Source organism: Papio anubis, chromosome 13 (assembly GCF_008728515.1).
Source record: "Papio anubis isolate 15944 chromosome 13, Panubis1.0, whole genome shotgun sequence".
Classification (NCBI taxonomy): domain Eukaryota; kingdom Metazoa; phylum Chordata; class Mammalia; order Primates; family Cercopithecidae; genus Papio; species Papio anubis.
In genome coordinates this window covers 102,646,393-102,673,760 of record NC_044988.1, presented here as the reverse complement: position 1 = coordinate 102,673,760, position 27,368 = coordinate 102,646,393, and the positions used below count along the sequence as shown (strand labels likewise).

General features: G+C 52.4%; 2 protein-coding genes across 11 annotated transcripts in view; one reads left to right on the top strand and one right to left on the bottom strand.

Moving 5' to 3' along the window:
• Window positions 1-1,189: 1,189 nt before the first annotated feature.
• SPACA9 (sperm acrosome associated 9) lies at window positions 1,190-14,035 on the bottom strand. 7 transcript variants are annotated; one of them, XM_009187949.4, is made up of 6 exons: window positions 13,330-13,466; window positions 11,872-12,064; window positions 7,114-7,294; window positions 3,653-3,855; window positions 2,787-2,934; window positions 1,190-1,262 (listed from the first exon to the last, which is right to left on the bottom strand). In XM_009187949.4, the coding sequence occupies exons 3-6, from the start codon at window positions 7,255-7,257 to the stop codon at window positions 1,251-1,253; spliced, it is 507 nt and encodes a 168-aa protein (XP_009186213.1). In that variant the 5' UTR covers window positions 7,258-7,294; window positions 11,872-12,064; window positions 13,330-13,466; the 3' UTR covers window positions 1,190-1,250. The 7 variants fall into 7 exon arrangements, 6 of the variants coding, with proteins under 6 accessions (XP_009186213.1, XP_003911202.1, XP_009186212.1 ...); XR_638068.4 differs by having other exon boundaries at window positions 1,192-1,262; window positions 2,555-2,934; window positions 13,330-13,472; XM_003911153.3 differs by lacking the exon at window positions 11,872-12,064 and having other exon boundaries at window positions 13,330-13,467.
• AK8 (adenylate kinase 8) overlaps window positions 13,540-27,368 on the top strand; it is a 159,069-nt gene continuing 145,240 nt past the window's right edge. The window contains exons 1-4 of one of the 4 annotated variants that reach the window (XM_021927092.2): window positions 16,067-16,161; window positions 16,339-16,602; window positions 17,131-17,215; window positions 25,350-25,399. In XM_021927092.2, the coding sequence (XP_021782784.1) occupies window positions 16,474-16,602; window positions 17,131-17,215; window positions 25,350-25,399 (264 nt within the window). In that variant the 5' untranslated portion in view covers window positions 16,067-16,161; window positions 16,339-16,473. Of the gene's footprint in view, window positions 14,166-16,066; window positions 16,162-16,338; window positions 16,603-17,130; window positions 17,216-25,349; window positions 25,400-27,368 lie in introns of those variants that run through there. The other 3 variants (XM_021927090.2, XM_021927091.2, XM_021927093.2) reach the window with 3 other exon arrangements.

Sequence of the window (27,368 nt, the reverse complement as noted above, 5' to 3'; positions counted from 1 at the left end):
GCTTTTGTCTCTAAGAAGACTCTTTTTGTTCTGGCAAATTATCTGGTGCACAGCCACACATCCTACCTGTATCTGCCTCAAATTCATGTTCTTCCTCAAAGAGTGGCCAAGGGGCATAGTGTGGGAGGGGGTGACTCGAATCCTGTCTACAGAGAAACCCCCAGAGCCAGGCTGTCTGCAGGGGTGTGTTGTTCCTCTATGCTGGCATGCTGGGTGTCTCGGAGTCCTTTTGGTGGCACTGCACTGACACGTCAGTGCTCCAGAGCTTGCCCTCTTGAGCCTTGCGGGTTGTGTTAATGTGAGTGTGCCAAGGAGACAGTGCCGCTCCCAACACTCCCTTCTCTATGCCCTTCATGGGCTTCACAAGAAGGCCGGAAACTGCCTTTACACAATTTTGACATCCACCCTGGCTAATGGTCTCTTGGCCTGGACTTCCATATAAGGACCAGGGATGAGTTTCATTTGCGATGTGGCTTTCAATTGCTTGCCTCTGCCTGGCTGTGTCTGGAAATCAGCATTGCTCTGCCCATTTTATTTTTATGTGTTTATTTGTTTGAGACAGAGTCTCACTCTGTCGCCGAGGCTGGAGTGCAGTGGCCCAGTCTCGACTCACTGCAACCTCCGCCTCCCAGGTTCAAGTGATTCTCCTGTCTCAGCCTCCCAAGTTGCCGGGATTACAGGCGCCTGCCACCATACCCGGCTAGTTTTTTTGTATTTTTAGTAGAGACGGGTTTTCATTGTGTTGGCCAGGCTGGTCTCAAACTCCTGGGCTCAAGTGATTCACCTGCCTCGGCCTCCCAAAGTGCTGGGATTACAGGTGTGAGCCACCGCACCTACCCTGCTCTGCCCATTTTAATGGTTGAAGCAACTCTTTTGAGACTAAGACTGGGAGGTGGCAGTTTTTAATTTCTCAGGAAAATTCAGGTTTTCTTATCTGACTAGATCTCTAACTAGATTTCCCACCCTTGGAGGAAGATCTGAATGCTGGCTCGCCCTCTGGAGCTTGGGCATGAGCCTCTTAGAAGCTGACTGGAGACAGGCACGCCCCCTTGCCCCTTGCCTAGGGCAGCCTCTCTCTGCTGTCTGCTGAGGCTCTGCATGTGTGGCTACTGCCCAGTGTCCTTTGATGTCTTAGGGGAGATGGAGGTTTTCTTTCAGGGATAAATCCCAGGAAACCAAGCCAGGCAGAGAGGTGGTAGAATACTTTTTATTCTCGACTGTCTCCCCCTGAGGAAGCAACAATACAGAAGCTAAGTCGTCCCCTGTGAAGGGAAAAACCAACAGTCAGACGTTACTTTGGGCAAGCTCAGAAGCCAGGGACACATTTTACAATGTTCGGGGTTCAACTATGCTGTGAAAACCAGGTCACTGCCCTTGCTCAGGAGCCGTAAAATCAGAATTCTGGCTTCGGTCATGGTCTCCCTCTCCCAAGTAAAGGAGAAGGGAAGGTGGATTTATTCCCCTTTGGCTGTGGTCCAGAGAACTAAACACACTAGGTTCTGGCCAGATGCGGTGGCTCACACCTGTAATCCCAGCACTTCGAGAGGCCGAGGTGGGTGGATCAGCTGAGGTCAGGAGTTCAAGACCAGCCTGGCCGACATGGTGAAGCCCCGTCTCTACTAAAAAAAAAATACAAAAATTAGCCAGGTGGGGTGGTGGGTGCCTGTAATTCCAGCTACTCAGGAGGCTGAGGCAGGAGAATCGCTTGAACCTGGAGGTGGAGGTTGCAGTGAGCTGAGATCATGCCACTGCATGCCAGCCTGGGAGGCAGAGTGAGACTCCACTTCAAAAAATAACAATAAAATATAAACACACTGCGTTCCACATGCTCACCCCCACTCCATCCTGGAGGGGAGCATCCCTGGCTCGCAAACAGCATGTGCCTTGCCTATAGTTGGGGCTGGTGGTGGGGCAAGGAGCGGATGGTCTCCAGCTTGGTGGCTCACTGCAAAGCTGCAGCCCGCAGCAGGGACAGGCCTGGCACTGGAGCCGGATGTGGCTCAAAGAGGACCTAGGTGACAGTTCAGTGCCCTCCTTGGACCCTCTACCACGCCATCCTGTTTGGGCAACTCCTGTAAGTGGGTTTCCTCTTCATCAGCACGGAGCCTGATGCTTAGAAGCGGAAACATTAGAAGTTAAAGCAAGAGGGCCGGACGCAGTGGCTCACGCCTATAATCCCAACACTTTGGGAGGCTGATCACAAGGGCGGATCACGAGGTCAGGAGATTGAGACCGTCCTGGCTAACACGGTGAAACCCTGTCTCTACTAAAAATACAAAAAATTAGCCAGGCGTGGTGGTGGGCGCCTGTAGTCCCACCTACTTGGGAGGCTGAGGCAGAAGAATGGCGTGGACCCCGGAGGCGGAGCTTGCAGTGAGCAGAGGTCGCGCCACTGCACTCCAGCCTGGGCAACAGAGTGAAACTCTGTCTCAAAAAAAAAAAAAAAAAAAGTTAAAGCAAGAGAGAGAGAGGAAGTCTCAGTAATATATTGGCTGATTCCCTTTGGGGTTAGTAAGTGGCAGGGGCCGTGGGTACCAATGAAAAAAAGACCAACCAGTAAAATCCAAATTAAATAGCAAAGCTCTCCACCGATGTAGCTCCCTGGCTCTGAGTTACAGTTTCCCACCAGGAGGCCTCCAGGGCGGTTTTGAACATCCCCTGGGTTTGAGGCTGACTTTGGTGAGCTGTCTACACTTGTGTTTAGTGGCCCCGGGCTGGGTGCCTATGGCCTGGGCAGGACGAGCGGCTCCCCTGGTGCTCTCCTGGCGTGCCTGGGGCTCACTCACGTGCTGCAGCACCTTGCGTGGCAACTTCTCAGAGTGGGCGATCCATTCTTTCATTAAGTCTAGCACGAGGGGGATGAGGCTGACCACGCCTCCATAGTGGTTCCGGGCCTCGTCACAGCTGAGGTGGTTCACCACGTCATGAGGGTATCTGCAGAATGGCAGGGGGCCGGGTGAGCCCATGCTCCCGGGACTTGCCATGCCGTGGCAAGCAGCTGCCAGACCTCAGGCACAGGAGAGTCACCTGGGGAGGCTTTAGAACTGGACACACAGCATGCTCAGGCTCTCTGTCCCCAGAGATTCTGGCAGACCCGGCCTGGGGTGCCACAGGCCCCAGGTAATTCTGGTGTGAAAGACAGGAGGTGCAAACCACTGCCCCATGGTCTGCAGGAACCTGGGTTGGGGGTGAGGAACTGGCTGGCTCATCCCTCTGGCTCGTCTCACCCTGGTATCTACAGAGCTTCCCCAGGCTCTGGCCCACTGTCCTGCGGGCTCCCAGGCTGTCAGGATGAGGAGCCCTCAGTGGCGGTGCTGCTGCCCCTGGGAGGCAGCGCTAGCGTCCACTTCTTTGCATGTCAGTGAGGATCTCTGTGGGCTTCCGGGGGCAACTGCTCTGGGCTCTACATCCGCTTCTCCACCTGCCTGGTGCTAACACCCGTGAGACATTTGGTATCCTGCCATGTCTATGATGCTTGTAAAGAAAAGGTTTCGTTGAATCCGAGTCATTCCAGTAAATGAGAGGAGACTGGGATTTCCTGCCTAGGGTGGTCTAACAGGAGCCACATGACCCAGACAACAGGAAAGAAGCAGGACAGAGGCCTCCCCACAGGCACACACGGGGCCTCAAAAGCAGCACCAGAGGGACTTACTTTGCTCTGAGGCTGCTTAAATCATTGCTTTGGCTAACGAGGGTTTTGCATTTCTCGAGGAGATTGTTGGTGACTGGGGTGCCAGAGTGCACGGCCTCAAAGTGCTGGCAGAGCTTACTCAGCTCTGAACAGATGTCCAGGAACATGAGCAGAATCCGCCGGTCTGTGGAGTTGTTGCAGTAGTGTTCCATGTAGCTCTGCACCTGCAAAGGCCACCGCCACATGAGCTGGGGACATGCCAACCCGGGTCCTGGCTGGCTTATGGTGCAGATGTCCAGGAGCACCCACCCTACTCCCTCCCACCCTCCATGATTCATGGGGGAGATGCAAGTAACGTGTAAGCATTTTAAGGTACAGACCACTCTATAGAGTGGTATCTCTCTCTATGGATGGATGGATGGATGGATGGATGGATGGATGGATAGATAGATACATGATATGAAATTAATGGATTGGCTGGGCACAGTGGCTCACACATGTAATCCCAGCACTTTGGGAGGCTGAGGTGGGCAGGGATCACTTGAGGTCAGGAGTTTGAGACCAGCCTGGTCAACATGGTAAAACCCCATCTCTACTAGGAAAAAAAAAATTAGCCAGGCGTGGTAGCACATGCCTGTAGTCCCAGCTACTCAGGAGGCTAAGGCAGGAAAACCACTTGAACCCGGGAGGCGGAGGCTGCAGTGAGCCGAGATCACGCCACTGCACTCCAGCCTGGGTAACAGAGCAAGACGCCATCTCATTAAATTAAATGGATGGATGGATGGGTAGATAGATAAATGGATATAAAATCAAGTGTTCCAGCACCATGCAAAATGCTTTACAGGCCTGCTCTCACTTGTCTTCATCTAAACCCTACACACTGAGTAGGTACCTTTTTAAATTCTCATCTTACAGATGAGTACCATGACATGAGCACTGGAGGTCTGGAGAGGTGAAATAACCTGCCCAGGGCACCAGTGGCTTAGTTGGATATTGTCCCCAGCTCAGTGGCTCCGTGCCCTACCCCTCACCTGTCCCCATGCCACCTGAACCAACCACCACCTAAAGCAAAAGGGGGCTGCCCCCTGACTTAATGCCACAGTGCTTGTCATCCCACTTAGAGAGTTCATTGTGAGAAATGCCAGCGTGGGCCACCCATACTGAGGAGGAAACAGCAGGGACTGGAATCCTTTGGGCTTCAGCTGTACTATGTTCACAAGCTGGAGGAAGGAGGGGCAGGCGAGTAAGTGGAGCTTATTGGGTTACCAAGTGACTGCATCCGAGGTTGAGCCAGAGCCGGAGGTCTGATCTTGTGCTAGGGAGGGATTGGCTGTGGTCCAGGCCAGGTTAACAGACCCATTTCACGGTCAGATGGTTCTACTCTCCACAATCTGATGACAGATGCAGGTATCACCTCCTCCAGCACCCACAAAGGTCTACATCTAAATCAGGGTTTTCTTGCTGTAACCGTTTGCCTTTTTGTTGCTAAGGGATGTTTCCCCAAACAATCTGAAGTGCTTCCTTCTCAAGGATTGCCAGGCACACAGCAGCTTTGTAAGGGCGAGAGGGTTTTGACACACATACCTACAAGGGCACCTGTGGGGGTCGAGGAGGAGGAACCTGCCCCAAGGTGTAACTACAACAGAGCACTGGTGGGGGGGCCGGGGGGCGGGGCACGGTGTGCAGGGAACCTTTGGACACTTCTGGTTCAGGGAGGGCAGGGGAGGGGTAAGAGGCAACTCAGAACACAAGGCCACTATTTACCAATAGCCTTCAGTTGAACCTAAGGCAAGAAGGCCACTCCCTTATGCATTGATAGAGATTCTGGGAAGGGACACTTGTTGACTTTTGAAGCTTCTGGAGGATGGACGAAAAAGGATGTAGCCAGTTTCTTTCCTTTCTTCCCCCGAAGTCCAGGTTTACAGAAGAGGAAGTTTATTTTCCAGTAGCTCAGGGGCTGCGTGCATGGGCAAATATGGCTAAACTGGCTAAATGTCACAAGTCGCTGAATCTGGGTGACGGTTATATGGGTGCTGCTTTTCTGTACATTTAACTGTTTTTTTTTTTTTTGAGAGAGAGAGGGTCTTGCTGTGTTGCCCAGGCTGGAGTGCAGTGGTATGATCTTGGCTCACTGCAGCCTCTGCCTCCAGGGTTCATGTGATTCTCATGCCTCAGCCTCCCGAGTCACTGGGACTACAGGTGCGCGCCACCACACCTGGTTAATTTTTGGATTTTTAGTAAAGATGGGGTTTCACCATGTTGGCCAGGATGGTCTCAAACTCCTGGCCTCAGGTGATCCACCCACCTTGGCCTCCCAAAGTGCTGGGATTACCAGCATGAGCCGCTGCATCTGGCCTCTACATTTAACATTTTTTTGAGTTAAAAAATTGAGGAAACATTTTACCAAAATTAGAAAAAAAGATTTTGTTTTGTTTTGTTTTTTGTTTTGTTTTTTGAGACGCAGTCTTGCTCTGTGGCCCAGGCTGGAGTGCAATGGCGCAATCTCAGCTCACTGCAACCTCCGCCTCCCAGATTCAAGCAAGTCTCCTGCCTCAGCCTCCTGAGTAGCTGGGATTACAGGCACCCGCCACCACGCCCGGCTAATTTTTGTATTTTTAGTAGAGATGGGGTTTCACCATGTTGGTCAGGCTGGTCTCAAACTCCTGACCTCGTGATCCACCTGCCTCGGCCTCTCAAAGTGCTGGGATTACAGGCATCAGCCACCACGCCTGGCCAGAAAAAAAGTTTTTAAAGGATGCTGCCAGCGAGGGGGTCGCTTGTTCCTCCCGAGCCTGTTTCTCCTCTGCAGTTCTGAGCCCTGTGCCTGTTCCCACCCATCTTGGGGCAGTTACCCTTCCACAGGCTGACTCCCTCCAAGCTGCGAAGGGCCGGCCTGTGTGTGTTCCTAACCGCACTGCAGCTCCAGCCCCTAACTTCCTGGAAGGCTCATTTGGTCTTGAGGCCTCCAAGTCCTGCAGAGCAAACCTGGACAGCAGCTAACCTTGGAGGAGATGCAGGTTAAATAAAAACGTCTGCGAAAGCACCTGGCAGTGTGCTTGGCATCCCACAGTTCCTCAACCCCCAGTGGAATCTGATGGCAGGGACAAGATCCCTCTGGTCACCAATAAATCCCCAGTTTTCTATGGGAGACCACCGAACCTGCGTCACAGATGAGGACACTGAGGCACAGAAAGGTGAAGTCACTGGCCGGAGGTCACAGCAGTGGCACATGGTAGAGGTAGGACGTAAACCCCAGCTGGCTGAGTCTTAAGTCCGCCTCTTTAACTGCTGTGTTATTCACTTACATATTTGGTGGAGAAACAAATGAAGGACTCATTCCACCATTTAGGTTCTGGGTCTGGGTCTGGGTCCTGATTCTGGCACAAATGTGCTTCCCCTCTCTGGGCGCCAGTGGTTTCATCTTTCATGAGAGGGGACTGGGCTTGTTGCCCCTCGGCCGGGGTGGGGGTCAGGAGCCCCACCTGCCCGATGTTGGAGATGGGCCGGATCTTGTCGTGGGCGTTCTCCCTGCAGTGCTCCAGAGCGGCGGTGAAGGTGAGCTGCTGCTGCTGGAAGAGCTTGTACTTCTGCTCGATGCCGCGAAGCGATTCTTTCACCTCATTCATTGTCTTCCTCTGTGGTCATTTACAGGAGAGGAGGAATCTGTGGGGAGAAAGAGGGTAGTGATGAAGTCCTGGGACCCAGTGCTCGGATCCAGCTCTGGAGGGAATGACTGTCAGGTCACTCTCACCGGAGCACCTGTGAGCGCCTCCCCACAGAAGAAAGCGCCGCCCTGGGAGGCTGCACACGTGTCCGGACCCCCCAAGCTGTCCATGACAGAGCTGAGCCTGACCTCGAAATTTACCCTCCATGAACACATTCTTTGCCATGAAATGTGACTTCTTCCATCAGCTGTGGACCGAGTTTCTCTGGTTCTGTTTCTCCAGATGTGGGTATCTACACACACGCACGCACACACGTACATGCACGCACACACATACATGTGCACACACACAAGCACATGCATACACACACACACGCACGTGTGTACACACACAGCCTCCAATCCCTCACTGTGGTGTCAGGGATCAAGGGATATACCAAAGGATATAAAACCAGGAGATTATCAGTGTGGATCAAATTATTTTAAAGTATCTGCTGCTCTGCAATTGGTGGGAAAGTCTGGGAATTCCTTCCCATGAATTAAGCGGGGAGAAGAATCAATACTAGACTGTCTAGTTTGAGAAGATGTGAGTCTGCCTGCTCTGGGCTGGGGGCAGGAGCCTTGGTCTCAGGTTTGCGCATTCTCAGGGCAGGGCTGGTGGCTAGTGGACTGCTCTCTGACCCTGTTAATTGCTGGAATGCTGTGATCAGTAACACGGAGGCTGTGGGGAAGGCTCTCTCTTGGCACCTCTCAGACTGTCCCTGCTGTGATTTGGGTGGTCAGAGCATCTACAGTCCTCCTGTGGGCAGAAGAGTCTGTGGGTGTGTGCTCCACGACATCACAATTCTGCTAAGTGCATGCAAAATGCTCCAGACCACAGATTTCTATCACATTAGAGCGGGAAGGGACTCAGAAAACCAACTCCCTTGAGCTGCTACAGGGAAAGTGAGGCTCAGAGGGAAAGGTTTTGCCCAGGGTGTCACAGCAAATTTGTGCCCAAGACACCCTGGGTCCTAGGCTTCCTTACGTCTAACCAGCATCGTCAGTACTGCCACACTCGGCTGTCCCTCCACTGCCTCCAGAACAAAGTCCAGGCTCGAATGTGTCACCACATGAGCAGGGGTCAGAGAAGGCTGTGCTGAGGTCAGGTCCAGTCCAAGGGAGATGTTGGAGATGGAAGGGGCCAGAACATTTAGCATGGACTGGGGCAGGGAAGGCACATTCCAAGCTTCCAAGCAGGTTCCAGGTGGATAGGAATGAGAACAAGATGAGGCTGGGAAATATTTCTTTCTGCTGTGTCCAGAGCAGGGCTGGAGCTGGGGGTCCAGCTTGAACCCAGGAGGTCAAGGCTGCAGTGAGCCATGATCGCAGTACTGCACTCCAGCCTGGGGGACACAGTGAGACCCTGTCTAAAAACAAACAAACAAACAAAAAAACAAAAAACAAAAAAAACCACAGAGGCGGGGTAGGGGGAGTATCCCCAGTTGATGCAAGAGGAGACGACATCAGAGGAATGAAAGGAAACACAGGAACAAACCAGGAGATGGCCTCTGCCAGATGATGGATGTGGTAAATCAGGGAACTTGGAGGAGGCTGGGGAAGAGGCCCTTTAGCAAGATGGAGCCCAGCCACGGAGCCTCTATCCCTGGAGCCAAAAGCCAGCAAGGCTGCCTTAGAGGAGCCACCTTAAGAGCCACTGAGTGGGTCTCCTGGAAAGACAAGAGTATGCTTCTGCAGCAGAGCCACAGGGCTGTGACTATCAACAGACACAGGAGCAGCTGCAGTTCCCCTGGGGGTGGGCTGGGGCCAGGGCTAGGGCAGGAGCCTCTTTCCAGCTCAACCTCCTATGGAAAGGAGAGCTGAGGGTAGGGAATGAGGTGGGGGTTAATGACGCCTGCCATGGTTTACTGACACCTGCCACATCCTTGGCTGGTCCCCACCACATGGAGCAGACATGCTGACTCACGCACAGTGGTTTCCTGTTGCGCCTCCCATGGTGTCCGGCTCACCCAGGCCCAACTAGGGCGAGATGAGGAAGGCACTTGCCTCCGTGCAAAACTTAAGGAGGTGCCAAAAAACTCAGCAATCAGGATAAAAATAGGCCAGGCACAGTGGCTCACACCTGTAATCCCAGCACTTTGGGAGGCTGAGGCAGGAGGATCGCTTGAACCCAGGAGGTCAAGGCTGCAGTGAGCCATGATCGCAGTATTGCACTCCAACCTGGGTGACACAGTGAGACCGTGTCTCCAAAAGAAAAAAAAAAAAAAGCATCTTGAGTAGCTGGGATTACAGGTGTGTGCCACTACACCTGGCTATTTTTTGTATTTTTAGTAGAGATGGAATTTCACCATGTCAGCTAGGCTGGTCTTGAACTCCTGGCCTCAAGTGAACCACCTTTCTCAGCCTCCAAAAGTGCTGGGATGACAGGCAAGAGCCACTGTACCCAGCCCCAAAAACGTTTGTTAAAGAAGGGGTCTTGCTCTTTCACGCAGGCTGGAGTGTGGTGGTGTGATCATGACTCACTGCAACCTTGACCTCCTGGGCTTCCGCCTCAGCCTCTTGAGTAGCTAGGACCTCAGGTACGTGCCACCGTGCCTGACTACTTGTTTTCTTTTTTTTTTTCTTCTTTTTTTTTGTAGAGATGGGGTCTCCCTATGTTGCTCAGGCTGGTCTCGAACTCCTGGGCTCCAGCGATCCTCCCGCCTCAGCCTCCCAATGTGCTGGGATTAGAAGCATGAGCTGGCAGCGTCAGAATTTGTAAAGAAAAGATTGCTGCACCTTGCCATATTGAAATCTGAGGCAAGAGGAGAAATCAGTAATACTGAGCCTACCTTTACTTAAAATTTTTGACATGTTACTCTAAATGGATTTTAGGCATTATTTTTGATTTTTTAAAAATATTGCATTAAAACGTGAAAAATGTCCACCTCAGTGATTGAACTGTTGGCATTCCCTTAAGTTTTGTGCTGAGAGTGCATCACCTGCCTTGCCCTAATCTTGGCCCAGGGCTTACAAATGACTCAAAGGTGAAGCTCCAGGAAAGTTAGAGAGAGCACATAGGTGGAGCTCCAGGGAGAAGGGGCATGTGCCCTTTTGGCCTGGCTTTTCCCCCATCATGGTGAGAGCTGTGGTTGGTAGAGGTTGAGAGGAACTGACTCTGTTCTTGATCCTAGCAACTTGTGACATGCACACCAGGAATGTCATGAGAGGAGCTGGAGCCCTGGAATCACAGAGGCCTGGATTCAAATCCTGGCTCCACCCCTTCTTGCTGACCTTGGGCAAGCTGCCCATCTTCCCTAAGCCTCAGTGTGCAGCAGCCTCCCAGCCTGGGGTGAGCTGACACGAGACCAGAGGTGTACGGCGTGGACCATGGGGCCCGGAATGTGGTGGTGCTATCATCAGAATCATCAACGCGACCGTGGCTGAAGCGTGTGTGTGTGCAATGGCAGGGGACACCATCACAGGCATGGTGTGTACCTCAAAAGAAGCAGGAACTGCTAAGGGCTTGACCTCCCGGAGGAAGGGATGTTTGGACCCGGACTTGAGAAGGAGGAGGCTGTGGAGAGGTGAGACAGGTGTGCAGTGGGGGTGGGACCCTGGGCTGGAGGTTGGTGTGTGGGGATGTGGGACTGTGCAGAAGAGGACAGTGGACAGGGTCAGGCTGAGGGACCCCAGTGTCAGGTGAGGCATTTGAAAGAACAGCAGAAGGCTTCTAAGCCAAGGGGGTGAAAAGCACTTCATGCATTCATTCACTTGTGCGTTCCTACTGTGTGCCAGGCACTATTCAGGTGCTGGGGTGTCCAACAAGACTCCCCGCCCTGGAGGAGCTCGTCTGTCACAGGGGAAGGCAGACCATGCGGAAGAGCGAAATGAACAGCATTTTAGATAAGGAGGAAATAAAGCAGGGAAGCAGGTGGGAACCTGGAGAACGAAGGGCCACTGTCTGCTGGAGGGACATTTGCAGGAGGAGGGTGGGTACGGTGCTGGGACAGCTGGGGCTGTGCTCCAGCCCTCAAGGAGATCCTGGCCTGAAGAAGGGTGGCTCACTCCAGTCCTCCTAAGAACAGCGCGGGTCATGGGATGCGGCTCTAGGACATGTTAGCTCAAGTCCTCACCACGGCCTTAGAGCCAGGTACCATGGTTATCCTCACAGGATAGATTAGGAAACTGAGGCCAGATAAGGAATGGGCAAGTCAGGACTTCCTGCTCAGCTCTGCCTGGCTTTATAAAGTCTGGGCTCTTCACTTGGATCCCTCCCTTCTTCCTCCCTTCCTCCTTCCTCCTCCCCTTCTCCTTGGTAGTACTTAGAGACAAACACACCAGACATCAGACTGACTGTGGAGGTGAGGATAGGGAATGCGAAGGGCCTGAAGAGCTGCCTGACGTCTCCAGGGTTCAGCCACTGACTAGAGCCCTAGCCCTAGGCCTCACTGCCATGACCACTAGACTTTCCCTTTTCCTTGACCCAAAGCAAGGAGGACTAAACATTCAGGGGGCTGCCCTTTATGTGCCCAGCTCCCTGTCACCCTCTTGGGGCTTCCTGGGGTTGTCAAGTTCTCCAGGGATACAGCACTACCTTGGCTGGTGGCCCCAAGAGCCGCTGAGAGCAAAACTGACTCCGTTCTTGATCCTAGCAACTTGTGACATGCATGCCAGGAATGTCATGAGAGGAGCTGTAATAAGCTATCCGAAGTGATCGTCCCTTGAACGAGAGCCACTGCAGCCAAATTAGTGTGGATGAAAGGCACAGGGTATGGGCACTTCTCGATCTGGGGGAGGAGGGAGGAAAAAAATGATTACCCATAGGTTTTAGGCTTTAATTGATTTGTATTTTTCCAGGCTGGTAAAGAAGATTAAATCATGGTAGGAAAAGCGCCTAGGGCTTAAAATAAGTGAGGAGAAAGGCAAGTCATTTCAGAAATGTCGAGGAAGCAAACCAAACCTCTCCAGTGCAAATGGCAGGCATGGCTGTTGTGTACTTTGTTCAGGGGGAGGCAGCTTCGTTTTCTTCCCCAGCTATCTTCACAGTTGGGTTTGACAAGCCCACCAAGGTGTGCACACTTTGAGGAAGCGGTTTGGAGGTGAGGAGGCAACAGTGCTGGCTTTTACATTGGGCACGTCTCTGGGCTGGTGGCTGGTAGAAAAAGGCTTTAGCTGGAGCCTGGATGTGGAGTTCATGCCCTGGCTCTGCCCGATTTAATCAGTGACCCTAGCCAAGATTTCTCCCTTTTCTGGGCCTCAATTTATCCATCTGTCAAACGAGCGAGTTTGGATTAGCCTCTTCTTTAAGAGGCCTTCTGGTTCTAAGGCTGTATGATCAACAACTGATGAGGAAAGAAGCCCAGAAAGGGGAAGTGACTCGCCCAAAGTTACCCAGCCGACCACTCCTCATTGTTCTAATCCTCCAATTTCTCATCTGTAAAATGGGAATGAAGGTGCCTATTTCACAGGGTTGTTGGAACGATTAAATGAAATACTACTACTAATAGTAGCCCCATATATTGTGTGCTTACTGCATGCCAGTTACTCTCCAATCCATTAGCTCCTGAAATCCTTCAGCAGTTCCTGCTTCACAGGCGAGGAAAGTGAGGCACGGAGCAAGTAAAGAGTTTGCCAAGCTCACACAGTAAGAAGTGGAGCCAAGACTGGAATCTGGGGCTGTCTGCACTGACTGTGCCATTTTCCCTCTCCATAAGGTACAGAGACAATAGAGTTTCGCCGAGAGCGCAAAGTTAAGAGTTCAACAAACTCTTACAGTTCCTACTGTTAATGGCAACAGACAAGAGCTAGAGCTCCCTATTCAGTGTTGCGACTAATAAAATATCAAGCTGCCCCGTACCACTGGGAATTCACACGACTCGAAAAGCTCCGTCTCCAGCGCGAACCTTCCCCTTGCCACCCACCCAGACAGCTATGCAGGCCCCTCCATCCTCCGGACCCCTCCATCTTTCCATCCTCCACCCCAGCTTCCAGTTTCTGACCCAGAGGCCGGGATGGGGTCTGAGTGGGCCCACCCACGGTCATCGCTGTTTACCCTTGCTTGTCCTAGAGCGCTCTTCGCTCCACGGAGCACCCAGAAGCTGAAGTCACTCCGTGAGTGTCGGTGTCCGGAGGGTGGGGGAGGCCCGTCCCAGGTCTTGGGAGGCGAGGGTGGGTGGGGAGGTCGGGCGAGAAGGGGCGGGGCCGCGGGCCTGATTGTTACCGCCGGTGCCATAGCAATCGGGTCACGTGGCGGCTGCGCCAGAGCCGGGGAGCCGGAGGTGGGGTCTCCCCGGGCTCGACGCTAGGAGTTGGGCTGAGGATTTCCACCCGATCCTCGAACCTCCGGCCCATCCCATAGACGCCCCTCCCTCTTCAAACACCCTCCCCCACATTTATTCCCGCATCTCTATTTTAAAGATGGGGAAACTGAGGCACAGGGAGCGGGGCCAGGGAGCACTGACAGAACCAGAAGCAGGGTCCGCCTCGGAGGGCCGACCTGCCCCCTTCAGGGTTTCGTCGAGGGTCTCAGATACGAGGAGGCCCAGCTGGAAGCCACCTGAGGGTGTCCCCCGCTAAGATGCGCAAATGGGGAAAGCGGGGTCGGGGTTGGGGAAAGAACTTGCCCGAGCCGCAGAGCGCGTCAGCCGAAGAGGTCGGGGCGGGGGTGACCCGCGCGACCAAGGCTTGGGGATCTGGGCCCGGCGCGGAGCCTGCAAGGCGGGGCTGCGGCGCGTGCTGATGACGCAGACGGCGCGGCGGCCCTGGCGACGCGGTTACTAGGGAGCGGCGCGCCGCGACGGCTGCATGGACTCGGCCAGCGCCCCGCACCGTATCCCCCCCGAGATGCCCCAGTACGGGGAGGAGAACCACATCTTCGAGTTGATGCAGGTGACCGGACACCCCTGCCTGTCGCGACGCTGGCGGCGGCTCGGGAGCCTCCACTGCGACGTCGGGTGCGCGGCCGGGACCCGTAGCTGGGGCCGAGTCGTGCGTCCACGAAGCAGCCCAACTCGAGGTGTCCGATTCGTGTGTCGCCGTGACCCCGAGGGGGCCCTCGAGCTGGGGACGCCCCTGGCCCTGCCAGGGTTTGCCTCAGGCGGACCCAGGGGGAGGAAGGGGGCCACTTGAGCCGAGATTTGGTCCTGGCTGGGCCGCCAGCGGGCCTTAAGATCTGGAACCAGTCCTTTCCTTGTCTCGGTTTCCCCACCTGTGAAATGCCAGCTTGGAAGAGGTGGTCTCCTAGGGGCTCTCCTGGCTCTGACAGTTCCCATCTGTCGAATTTGTGGGGAGCCTCTCGGCCCAGGTTTCTGAGGTGGGCATTGTCCGAGTTCAAGCTGGCATCTCCATCCTCGGAGAAGACTGCCTCGGGGACAGCAGCGTCTCCCACCCTGGTCCCTCCCCCTCAGGGCCGGATGTGCCCTGCAGCTCCGAAGCTCTCATCCTGGCTCCAGGCCTGACTGGGCCACTAGCTCACCGTGTGACTTTGGGCGGGGCCCCGCCCCCGCCGGGGCCCCAGTTTTCCCTTCTGCACTTGGTGGAGGTCAAGGCTTTCAGGAGCTGGAGGGGATGAACTCTCAGCCACTCAAAGGTTCTGGGAGGCAAAGGGAAGCTGGAGCTCAGTTTCCAGAACATTTGTCTGCTCACCAGGGTACACCCCGTCCCCAGGGGCATGGCATGGAGGGCATAGTGGTGTCTGTGGTCATTTGAGACTCTGCCCTGCACACTAGATAGCTGAGCCCAGGCAAAGAAACCCGTGTCTGTACCTCCATCAAACACATTCCCCTTGGAAAGTGTTAACTGATAGAGGGAGAGCAAGAGATTCCGAAAACTGCTTGAGTGGCCAATCACAAATAAAATAGCTAGCTGGGTTAGAAGTCAGCAGGTCAGGGCAGGATGGGGGAGCATCTGGAGCCCTGCTGTCTGCTCTAGAGAACCTGGTGTGTTTTCCACAGTGATTGTTGGAGGAGTTGCCCAGGAAAGCTTTTCCTGATTTCGAAACAGGGTCTTGCACTGTTGCCCAGGCTGGAGTGCAGTGATGCAGTTATGGCTTACGGCAGCCTTGAACTCCTAGGCTCAAGCAATCCTTCTGCCTCAGCCCCTCCAGAGTAGCTGAAACTACAGGTGCAGGCCACCATACCTGGCTAATCTTTTTTTTTAATTTTAGTAGAGACGAGGTCTTGCTATGTTGCCCGGACTGGTCTTGAACTCCTGGGCTCAAACAGTCCTTCTGCCTCTGCCTCCCAACAAGAAAGCCTTCAGTCCAATATTTCCAGTCCTTAGTCATCTGTGTATTCCCTCCATGGTTTTGACCATTGCTATTTTTTATACTTTTGACTTTAAAATAATTTTAGATTCACAGGAAGTTAAAAAATAGTATGGATTTCTGGTCTCCCCTCCCCCATTGTCCCAGTGATAACATCTAACATAACTGTAGCACATTGTCGAAACCAGGAAACTGGCATTGGTACAAGAGGGTTACCTGAACTGTAGGCCTTATTTGGATTTCCTCCATTTTTACCTGCATTGATGTTTTTGTTGTGCATACAGTTCTGTGCAGTTACATCACATGGACAGATCTGCATAACCACTAATGCACCTCCATTTAAACTAATCACTTGTTTTAATCAACTCACCTTTAAAAAAATTAAATAGCTGCTTTTGCCTCATCCTAAGTGATATCCTTAAAATTATTGATTTGATGTACTTATTTTTCCAATACGTTAAATACGCAATGATTTAAACATGAAATGTAAAATATTTATGTGTGAACCATCAAAAATCATCTCATTCTATTACACCAGTGGTATACAAACGTGAGTTCACTCCAGCTGTGCTACTGAACAGGCGGAGAAGCTGAGGCCCAGAGAAGGGAAGGGACTTGCTGGTGAGATACAGTGGGGCTGGAACCAAGACTTCTCACGGCTCGGTGCTCTTTTTCCTGCCCCACACTCCCTTCACTCCAAGAGGGCTACAGCCCTTCCCTCCTTGTCCCTGGGGCTGAAGGATGCCTCTTATTGCAGCAACACAGCTGCTATGAGCTCTTCCTCATTTCTGTGCCTAGGATTCTACAACCCCAGAATCTGCTTTCCCTTGATATGCTTGCCTGATTGGATGAAATGGCCAGAATATCCCAGGACTATTTAGAAATCTGGCCGGTAATATTCTGTTCCATTCTGGAGGGACACATGGAGTGGTGATGGTCATGTTCCCCAGCAAACATCTGCGCCGGCCATCTGCTATGACTGCCAGGCATTGGGGTGCCAAGGGCTCTAGGCGGACAAGGAGGCCCAAAGAACCCATGGCCTGCCGGGAGGATGGTGGCCTGGTGAGTAGGAACAGGGTGAGGCATGGAACAGGGCAATGCCCGCAGGCAAGTGCAGGAGCATCTGACGTGTTTGCCTAGTGCACATATTCAAGAAGGTATGTTCCCATTGAGATCTGAGACTGAGCAGAAGTTAGCCAGGATGAGGATGAGAAAGAAGCTTCCTAGCTAAGGGGACAGCATCCACTAAGGCTCTGAGGGGAACGGTGATGCTTGAGAACTTGGAGAAGGCTCGTCTGGGAAGCCCAGAGAACCCCAGGGGAGAGAGCCCTGGACTGCCTGCTCTGAATCAGGGGCAGGGTGCCCCACTTCTGCCTCCCCCAGGTGCCTCTGCAGCAGTACCACGTGGCCCCCCTCATACCTCTGCTCCTGGGGACCCAAGCAGATGCCAGCTGGGGCAGAGGCTGGGTCCCAGGTTGAAGTCACATTTGGTGGGGTGCAGTGGAGAGAGCAGGCCCCGTAGCTGGTATCTATGGTGACCAGGTGCCCCTGCAGGTATTAACCACCTGGGTGTCTGCCCTGCACCCACAGAACATGCTGGAGCAACTCCTGATCCATCAGCCTGAGGACCCCATCCCCTTCATGATCCAGCACTTGCATAAAGACAACGACAATGGTGAGCACTGGCTGGGGCTCTTCCCCTCCCCATCTTCCCCTCGCCTCCTCCTTCCCCTTCTTTCCTGACTCCTCTGTCTCCTCCTTCTTCTCCTCATCCTCTCCAGGGATCCTGCCCCACCCCGAGAATAGCTGAGCACTGTCCTGTCCTACCTGTGTCTGAAGGGAGGTCAGAAGGGAGGGGTTTCGACAACTTGAGGTGGTGGTTCATTGAAAAATGCCTTAATTTCTTTTGGAGCACAACTTATAAAAATTCTCTTGCCAAGTTACTAAAATGAAAACCCCAGAATGACCCATGGAATCAATTATTAATGCTTTCGCCTGCCCTAGCTGATGTCGCCTGTTGGGTTTCAGCTCTCTGATCACTCCACTTGTCAGGTGTAAGTTTGGTCTCTGGTCTACCTAGACAGGCGAGCTCTTGGGCTTTTCCGACGGTCTCATTATCAGAGCCTGTTAATGAGTTTCTGAGCTCCCCAAACCTTTGCAGTTGGCCGGTGCAGGTCAGCCGACCCAAGGCCAGAGCACAGGAGCGAGGAGGAGGGAGGCGCTCACACAAGGAAGGCCCCTCACTCTACTCCACAGTCCCTTTGCCAAGTGGAGGGTCAGTCCTGTCCTGTGTGGGCTGTTGGGTAGGACTGATGTCTTGGAGCTTTTATGTTTCTTTCATTGGAGAATTAGCTGCTTTGAAGGAGCTACCAGTGCACCAGTGAAATTAGCACTTGGTGCAGCTGAGGCCAGAGGCCAGAGATGCCCTGTGTGGAGGTTCAGAAGGCCCAAGGTGAGAAATGACACTAGGTAGTTAAAAGAAAAAAAAAATGGTGAGAGAGGAGGTTCCAAGCCTTTTCCTCGTGCCCTGCATGCAGGTCCTGGCGCATCCAGGTCTGGCTGCGGAGCAGCAGAGGAAGGGAGTCTTGGCTCCCGATGCCACTGCATGGACCTAGGCAGGCAGGTTCAAAGAGAGACCCCACAAAGGGCCAAGAAAGAGTCCCTTTTCTGAGCCTCTGGTTAGGTGCAAATGGCTGATTCACTGGACGTTCCCTTGTTCAGCGGATGTTGACTGAGAGTCCTGTGTGCCCAGGCGTGGGTGGTGTGGTGCTGGGGTGGCCTTGAGACCCCCTTCCCCATGTCCGATTTGCCTTCTCCCCAACCCCACCTTCCTGGTGCAGTTTACTCTGCCCTGCAGCGACTCTTAGAGACCGTCTTTCTCTGGTTGGCTGTTTATTACATGGCCCAGGTGGGAGGTTCTGTCTCTCCAGATTCACCTGCTGTTAGGGTGGGAGTTAAGCCTACCCTGCCCTCCTGCGTGGCCCTTACTGCTGCAGACCTAAGCTCGCCCCCAGGCCCCACTGGCTCCATCTGCCAGAGGAAGAAGTTCCTGCATTCGCCCCCGCCCCCACCCTGAGGCCGAGTGGGTGCTGGGAGCTTGGGTGTTGCTAAGCTCTGTTGTTCCAGGGCTGCGGACAGCAACTCTGCCCCCACGCAGGTATCTCATCCCGCCACCAGCGAGAGAATGGACAGCAAAGGGAAAGCAAAGCAGAAGGAAACACAAAGTAAAAGTGAAGTAAGAGCCAAGTAAAAGCTAAAGTAAAAGTAAAGCGAAAACAAAGTCAGACTAAAAGTCAACCAAGAGCGAGTGGAGAGTGTGGTGCAGCACAATCCTCTGTCCTGCCACCCCCCACCTCCCTCCCCACTGTCAGGTACCCTGCAGCTCACTCATCTTAAAATGTAGAGATGTGAGAGATCGTGGCTGTCTTTGGCCTTACTTTCCTCATTTGTGAAATGGACATGTTTGGTTAAACCAGATGGAAGCCGTGAAACTCTGGTCTGGTCAGTGGTGGCTGAAGGAATGGGAAATCCCTGATGCACCATGGGTAGCGGCTTCCAGGGATACGATGTCGAATTTCCAGTAGTAAAAAGCTTGATAGATTTTTCTAAATTAAAAATTGTGCTTATCAGCCTGGCCAACATGGCGAAACCCCATCTCTACTAAAAATACAAAAATTGGCTCGGTGTGGTGGCTCATGCCTGTAATCCCAGCACTTTGGGAGGCCGAGGCGAGCAGATCGTGAGGTCAGGAGATCGAGACATCCTGGCTAACATGGTGAAATCCTATCTCTACTAAAAATAAAAAAAATTAGCCAGGCGTGGTGGCGGGTGCCTATAGTAGCTACTGGGGAGGCTGAGGCAGGAGAATGGTGTGAACCTGGGAGGTGGAGCTTGCAGTGAGCCGAGATTGCACCGCTGCACCTCAGCCTGGGCGACAGAGCGAGACTCCGTCTCAAAAACAAAAACAAAATACAAAAATTAACTGGGCGTGGTGGCACATGCCTGTAATCCCAGCTACTCAGGAGGCTGAGGCAGGAGAATCGCTTGAACCCAGGGGTGGAGGTTGCAGTGGGCCGAAATCGCACCACCACACTCCAGCCTGGGCAACAGAGTGAGACCCTATCTAAAAAAACAAAAACAAAAAGTGCTTGAAAGCTGGGTGTGGTAGTGCACCTGTAGCTCCAGCTACTTGGGAGGCTGAGACAGGAGGATCGCTTGAGGCCAGGAGTTCGAGACCACAGTGCCACAACTGCATCTTGAATACCCACTGCATTCCAACTTGGGCAATATAGTAAGACTCTGTCTAAAAAAAAAGTGCTTGATAATAATGTAACCACTTGAACTCTCATAAATTAGATTGCACTGACATTTTCTGCTGTTAATTTGAAAATCCTGCTTGCGGCATGCCCTGTGTTCTTCTCTTTTTTCTTTCCTCCCTCTTATTTTTCTTTTTAGAAACAGGGTCTCACTCTGTTGCTCACACTGGAGTACAGTGGGGTGATTACAGCCCACTATAGCCTTGACCTCCTGGGCTCAAGTGATCCTCCTGCCTCAGCCTCCTGAGTAGCTGGGACTACAGGTACATGCTATTGCATCTGGCTAATTTTAAAATTTTTTTGTAGAGACAGGGTTTCACTATGTTGCCCAGGCTGGTCCCTGCTCCTAGGCTCAAGTGATCCTCTTGCCTTGGCCTCCCAAAGCACTGAGATTACAGGCATGGGCCACTATGCCCGGCCCTGTGTGTTCTTAAACCACTACTTCAAGGCTTACCTAGTTCCCCAGCCCAGAAACTCAAGAGCCTTGAATTTCAAGAAATTTGAGGCAGATTCAATAATCTCTTTATGTTTTGATCTTACTCCTCTGTGTACAGCTTTAATTTTCAATGTCAAACTGTCCACTTCATCAGGATTTTAAAGTTTAAACATCATCTTTCTGGTTTGGATGGAGTGTAGTTGATGTTGGCTGGACAGCCACCTCCGCCGCTGCCTCCCTCCCTTTGTCTCCTCCTCCCACCCTCCTTAGTGCCCCTTTCCCTTCATCCGAAGGTCTGGGGCTTTCCCGAAGCTCCCTCCATGGAGTCCTTGCTCCTTTCTTTGCACTGCACCTGCTCCGTTGTTCTCGAGCAGGGGCTTGGATCCAGACCTGCCTCATGCAGTCTCTAGCTGGGGGCCAGCCTCTAGCTGGGGGTCTGTCCTCCTGAACAGCTGAGTCCAGCTTTTGGCCAGATGCTCTCAGGAAGTAGAGTCGCTGGGTCCCAGGAACCACTGTTTTGGAGAGTTCATTTGTTTCCCACAGCCCTGCACTCCACCGCAGGCCCTCAGCTGGCAGCTTTTACGGATGTTGGAACATTTTGTCCTTTGGCTCAAGTCCCAACCACTGAATTGGAAAGGAGAGAGTGATACCCATGGGTTCCTCTCTCTCTGCCCACGCTTGTGGAGCAAAAATGGGAAGGAGGAAGGGAGACTACCCTGCCTTCGTGACTTTTCTTTTCTTTTTCTGTTTTTTGTTTGTTTTGGAGACGGAGTCTCACTGTCGCCCAGACTGGAATGCAATGGCGCAATCTCGGCTCACTGCAACCTCCGCCTCCCAGGTTCAAGCGATTCTTCTGCCTCAGCCTCCTGACTAGCTGGGATTACAGGCACCCGCCACCATGCCCAGCTAACTTTTGTGTTTTTAGTAGAGACGGGGTTTCACCATGTTGGCCAGGCTGGTCTCAAACTCCTGACCTCAGATGATCCACCCACCTTGGCCTCCCAAAGTGCTGGGATTACCAGTCATGAGCCACTGCGCCCGGCCGCCTTGGTGACTTTTCTAGGAGTGGGAGAAGCCTCAAATCAGCTAAGCCCAATCCTCATGTGTCCTAGAAGAGTGCGGGAGGCTTGGAGGGGCCCGTGACATCCAATGTGTGTTTTATTCCCCTGGGCTGGTGTATCAGATCATTGTGCCCCCTTCCAGCCATGCAGCGGCCTGTGGTAACTGTAGCTAGGACCTTAGCCCTTCCTCTTCCTGGGCCTGGGGTTAACTGCCACACACAGTGACATGCCCGGTGACTGGTGTAGAGGGAAAGAAGGCCCCGGGCTCATCCCGGTGAGCAAGCACACGAGGGAGCAGAGAGAGCCCGGGTACATGGGCTGGCAGCCCCTTCGCCGCCAGAAAAGCAGATTTAGTACAAAGTGAGCATTTACAGTAGCCCTGGGCAATATTAAAGCAGGCGATGGTGTATATAATGGTATGTTTCGTTTTTTATCAAACGTTTGTCCAAGAAAGCTGTGTATTAGAGCTCCAATACCTAAGGGTTTTCTTGTGAATTTTAAATCATGCTCCTAGTTAAACCTCAAAAGGATCTGTGGATGGAAAGGTTTTTTGATTTCCTTTGAAGTGGTTGGAAGAAGTTGATTACTCTTGGCAGTCAAGCAGCCTTTTATGACACTGTTTATAAATAATTACTCATGAGCAGGGCTGGAGTTTCAAGGTGTTAGATTTTAAGAAACTGAAATTAATCACATAAATGTGTGGGAGAAATTAGGTGGGGAGAAAGGCCGTGGATGTTCCCCTTTTAAAGTCTGTTCATAGATGTGTACCATTTGGGTGCCACTTACAGGAACCTGGAAGGGGAGGGTTTCCCCTGCAGCCCCCAGCCCGGGAACTCTCAGGCGAATGCGTGACTCGGGAGTCAGGTTTGCTCCCCAAAGGCCCTTGCCGAGCTGCGTCTCCCCACTCCTCGGGCTCTGTGCGCCCTGTTGGGTCTCGTCTGTGTCTGGAGAGCTTCAGCAGGGCCTGTGGTCAGAGACCTGGAGAGGCAGCAGGCGATGGTGCATGAGCGGACCCAGGTTCCCCACTGCTCCCTCATCTGACTTTGAGCGGACCCAGGTTCCCCACTGCTCCCCCATCTGACTTTGGCCAAGCAGGTGCTCTCCCCATGGTCCAAGTGAGAGCTCTGCCTCATGGCCCAAGGATCCTCCACCCTTGACCACCCTCCCTGCCACCCCTCCCCAAAACCTCCCATGGCACCCTGGCTCCCATCTCACCTCATCCTCTCACCTGACCATGTGTCCTCAAAGCCACCTCGTTTCCACACTTGTCCTGCAAGGAGTGTTTCCCACATTGTTTCCTATGATGGCTTCTCTCACCCACAGGGAGGGCCCTGGGAGGCCTTGCCCCAGGCCCTAGGCCTAGAACAGAGAAAGGGCCGCTGAATGCCCACCCTGGCTCCCACCCCAGAAGCTAAAAACACCTTCCCAGCTTCCATGACAGTCAGGGCTGGGCCCGCTACCAGTGCTTCACCTGCCAGGGGAGTCCAGACTCAAGAGTCACAGGCAGGGCCCGGAGCACTACCTGGCAGCTCCGCAGGGCCTGCTTCCTGGGTGGAAGGGCAGCGTGGTTGATGGTGGCACGGTGCCCACATGTGACAGCAGCATCATGGGCACAGGCTGCACTGTGTGGTGTCTTCCCAGCCCATTGGGTGGCCTTGCTTGGGGTGTTGTTCCTGTGGGGTAGCCCTGAGGGCCTGGCTTCCCAGCCTGTGTAGGACTCTGTGAGCCACGCTGGGATGGAGATATAGATATAGATATAGATATAGATATTTTGAAACAGAGTCTTGCTGTGTTGCCCAGGCTGGAGTGCAGTGGCACAATCTCGGCTCACTGCAACTTCCACCTTCCAGGTTCAAGTGATTCTCCTGTGTCAGCCTCCAGAGTAGCTGGGATTACAGGTGTGTGCCACCACACCTGTCTAATTTTTTGTATTTTCAGTAGAAATGGGGTTTCACCATGTTGACCAGGCTGGTCTCGAACTCCTGACCTCAAGTGATCCCTCCATCTCGGCCTCCCAAAGTGCTGGGGTTACAGGTGTGAGCAGTCAACCCCCTTTTCTTCTTGAGCTGCATCCAGTTTCTGCACTTGTACAGGGGGCCCTCTGTAATGCAGTAGTAATGGTGGTGATACAGGTGACAAACAGTGACCATAGGACGAGATGGGGACAGCCAAGGAGTTGGCCCTGAAGGTCGCTGTATGTGACTCCTCATAGTTCTGGCTGCCATGGGGGTGATCCAGGAGGATAAGACTCGGTCTCTGCCCTTGGGAGCTTCTCTTTCTGTGGGGACAGCAACTCCACCTGTTTCTCAGTAGCAGGCTGACATTCACCAGTGTGGAAGGCTGCAGCAGCCCGCCACTTGATCATGGGCCTCCACAGGGAGTGAGAACAAGGATCTCAGGGAGGGAGAGGGAGTGGGAGGCTGGGGGTGCTGGGCACTGGGAAGGGAGGATGTTCCTGATGGGAAATGACAGGTGGCAAGGCAGGAACGTGGAAGGAACAGCCATAGGGAGAATAAGAAGGTCCACAGCTTCTGAGGTTAGAGGAGAGGATCATTCATTGAGTTACCTTGACTTCTGCCAAAAATGAGAAGGTGCCATGATTTTGGGCAAAGATCTCTTTAAACCCAAGCAGCCAGCTGGGTGTAGATGTGCTAACCATTACATTGCTGGCCAAAAGGACACTGTCTAGTTCCTTTTCTGTGTCTGCCCCCAAACTAGAAGGCCATACACCTCTCTCCTCTGCTGAGACGAGATTCCCTCCCGGAAGCCCAGCCAGAACAGGCTCTCATGCAGACGTTAGAGGCTCATGCGAGTTGCAGTGGACATCCGTTCATCTGTCGCCTTGGGTCAGGGGCCAGGCCAAGGTTACCGGCTCCCCACGAGGAGAGGGACAGCTGGCCCAGTCAAGATGGTGTTGGACAGGCAGGGCAGTGTGGATGCATCTGTCCAGACCCCACTGCTGTTCCCTTCATTTCAACCCAGGGTGATGCCTTCCAGCACCCTTCTTCCCGTGCCGGTCAGCTCTTTTCCCATCGCCAGCAGCCACTCTAACTCTGTCTCACCTCATCCTCTCACCTGACTGCATGTTCTCAAAGCCACCTTGTTTCCAGACTTGTCCTGCAAGCCGTTTTTCCACCTGCAGTGGCTTCTCTCCCCATGGGGAGGGCCCTGGGAAGCCTTGCCCCAGGTTACAGGCCTAGAACAGAGAAAGGGCTGCTGAATCTCTGCCCTGGCTCCCACCCCAGAAGCTGAAAATGCCTTCTCAGCTTCCGTGATGGCCAGGGCCTGGGTCTGCCACCAGAGCTTCACCTGCCGGGTGAGCCCAGACTCTCGGTCACAGGTTCAGGAGCCCTTGGTTCATATCACACTCTTGTCAGTAGCCTGGGTTGGGAATTCTGTGGGACCAAAACCAGCCAGGACTCAAATCAAACAAGCTGCCAGTGTTTTCCATTTGCATAGAAAAGTCCATCTTTGAAAGCAGACTTTCCTTTCTCGGGTTTTAGAAATCTGGTCCATACACTTCCCCATACAGAGGGAAGTAGTGGGCTTTCCCCATTACTTCCCTCTGTAAAATCATGGGGAATACAATTTGCTAAATAAAAAGGCATAAACATAAAGAAAAGCTTCTAAGGTCGATTTGCATAAATTACAGCCTTATTGGAGAGAGCGACTGGAGACAAAGTCCCTGTTTAAAATGCTTTATGGTGTTTGAAATCCCAATTGTTCTTGATATTTATGAGTTTGGTAAACAAGTTACTGTGTCCATGTCCCCTTGGAGGTAGAAGAATAAACCATCTCGGTGATCACTTACCTCTCTAAACACAGAGAATGCGTTCCACGGCAAGAGTGTCTCTGAGCTGCTGGGTTACAAATGGCCGTGTCACTGGCAGAAAATGAAATCTGGGGAGGAAAGAAATAAGTACACCCCGAGTACCGCAGACCTGGGAGGCTGCTTGTCATGTTGAGTGGTGACATTCAAATCTTTTTATTCCACAGTGCCCAGGATTGTAATATTAGGTCCACCTGCCTCGGGGAAAACAACGATAGTAAGTGTATCATATTAAGTGTTGTGATGCTGTAATATCTCATTTATCCTCCAGAGCTAGAATGAGACTGCACCTCCATGAATTTGCAGCATAACTGAGCTTTGCTTCTTTTCCTTCTCCTCCTTCTTATTTTCTTCTTATTACAAAAGGTAGTGTGTATTTGTAGCAGAAAACCTAGAAACTACAAAAGACCAAAAATAGAATTCCCCGACCATCCAGAGATCCACAGATGAGCATTCCTTTAACCTGCTTGGAGACACCTTTGTGGGCTTTTTCTTGCCCGTGTACACGCTCTCCTCGCTCACCGTTCGTTATGTCCTTAGGATGCATTTCCGGAAGTAGAAGTGCTGGGTCCAACAGTACACACATTTCACAGACTTTGACTTGGAATCTTAAGATTCACTCTGAACATTTTAACTGTGAAATCTTTAAAAGAATCAGAAAAGGACAGCAAACTATATCATCGATATTCATGTACCCAACCCCCAGATGTTATGCAAATTTAACATGTTGCCATATTTGCTTTGTTCTCTCCCCATTTTAAAGAAAATGCATCTTTGAAGATACAGCAATGCCTGGGCCCACCTCGCCCACCCTTTTTCACATACCACCAGTTTCTGGACAGTGAATGCCATTTTCTAGACAGTGAATGCCTCTAGGACATTCAATCTTTAAGGTCCTTTTTTGTTTTTTCAGACAAAGTCTCACTGTGTCACACAGGCTGGAGTGCAGTGGTGCAGTCTGGGCTCACTGCAACCTCTGCCTCCTAGGTTCAAGCGATTCTCATGCCTCAACCTCCCGACTAGCTGGGACTACAGGCGTGCACCACCACACCCAGCGAATTTATGTATTTTTAGTAGAGATGGGGCTTCACCATGTTGTCCAGGCTGGTATTGAACTGACCTCAGGTGATCTGCCCACCTCAGCCTCCCAAAGAGCTGGGATTACAGACGTGAGCCACCACGCCTGGCCTAAGGTCCACTTTTAAGTGCCAAAAATGTGTTAAAATTTCATTCATCTGAGATGGAACCCTTTTTACTTTTTATTTTTTTATTTTTATTTTTTGTGATGGAGTCTCGCTCTGTCGCTAGGCTGGAGTGCAGTGGCGCGATCTTAGCTCACTGTGACCTTCTCCTCCTGGGTTCCAGCGATTCTTCTGCCTCCGCCTCCTGAGTAGCTGGGACTACAGGCGTGTGCCACCACACCCAGCTAATTTTTGTATTTTCAGTAGAGACAGTGTTTCACCATGTTGGCCAGGACGGTCTCAATCTCTTGACCTCGTGATCCGCCTGCCTCGGCCTTCCAGAGTGCTGGAATTACAGGCATGAGCCACTGTACCCGGCCTAAAGTCCATTTTTAAGTGCCAGAAACGTGTTAAAGTTTCATTCATCCAAGATGAGACCCTTTTTACCTTTTAAAAACCTGGTCGGTGAACATCAGCAAACCCTTCTTCCGTGACTATATAATCGCTGTGAGCATGTGTCATGGATGGGATGGGGCAGGCTGTTCCCCTGTTTAACTGGCACCTTGCTTTCTTCTGAAAAGGAGTTAAAATGACTGATCCTTGCCTCAACTAACCTGCATGGGCTATGCTTTTGGAGTTAGTATAGCTGTTCTACTCATCTGTTCTGCTCATCCTGTTGGTCTATAGTTTTTCTATTTGATTCCTCCATATCAGACTGTAGGGTTCCATGCGTTTCTGCATTTAACCCACCTGAGTCCAACCATTTTGCTGTTTCACAATTAGAAGCCAGGGACTCCCAGACCTGCTGATCATTGGCATTTCCAGGGTGCTATGAAAAATGCAGGTTCCTGGAGTCCCCTGCAGACCAACCTCATCAGAATCTCCTGGAGCAGAGCCCCGAAAAACTAGTAGTTAGAACACACTCACCAGGTAATTCTGACATTGGGAGTGAGGATGACAGATTCTGCATTTAGACAGACAAGCTCGTTGAACTCGCTTTTCTGG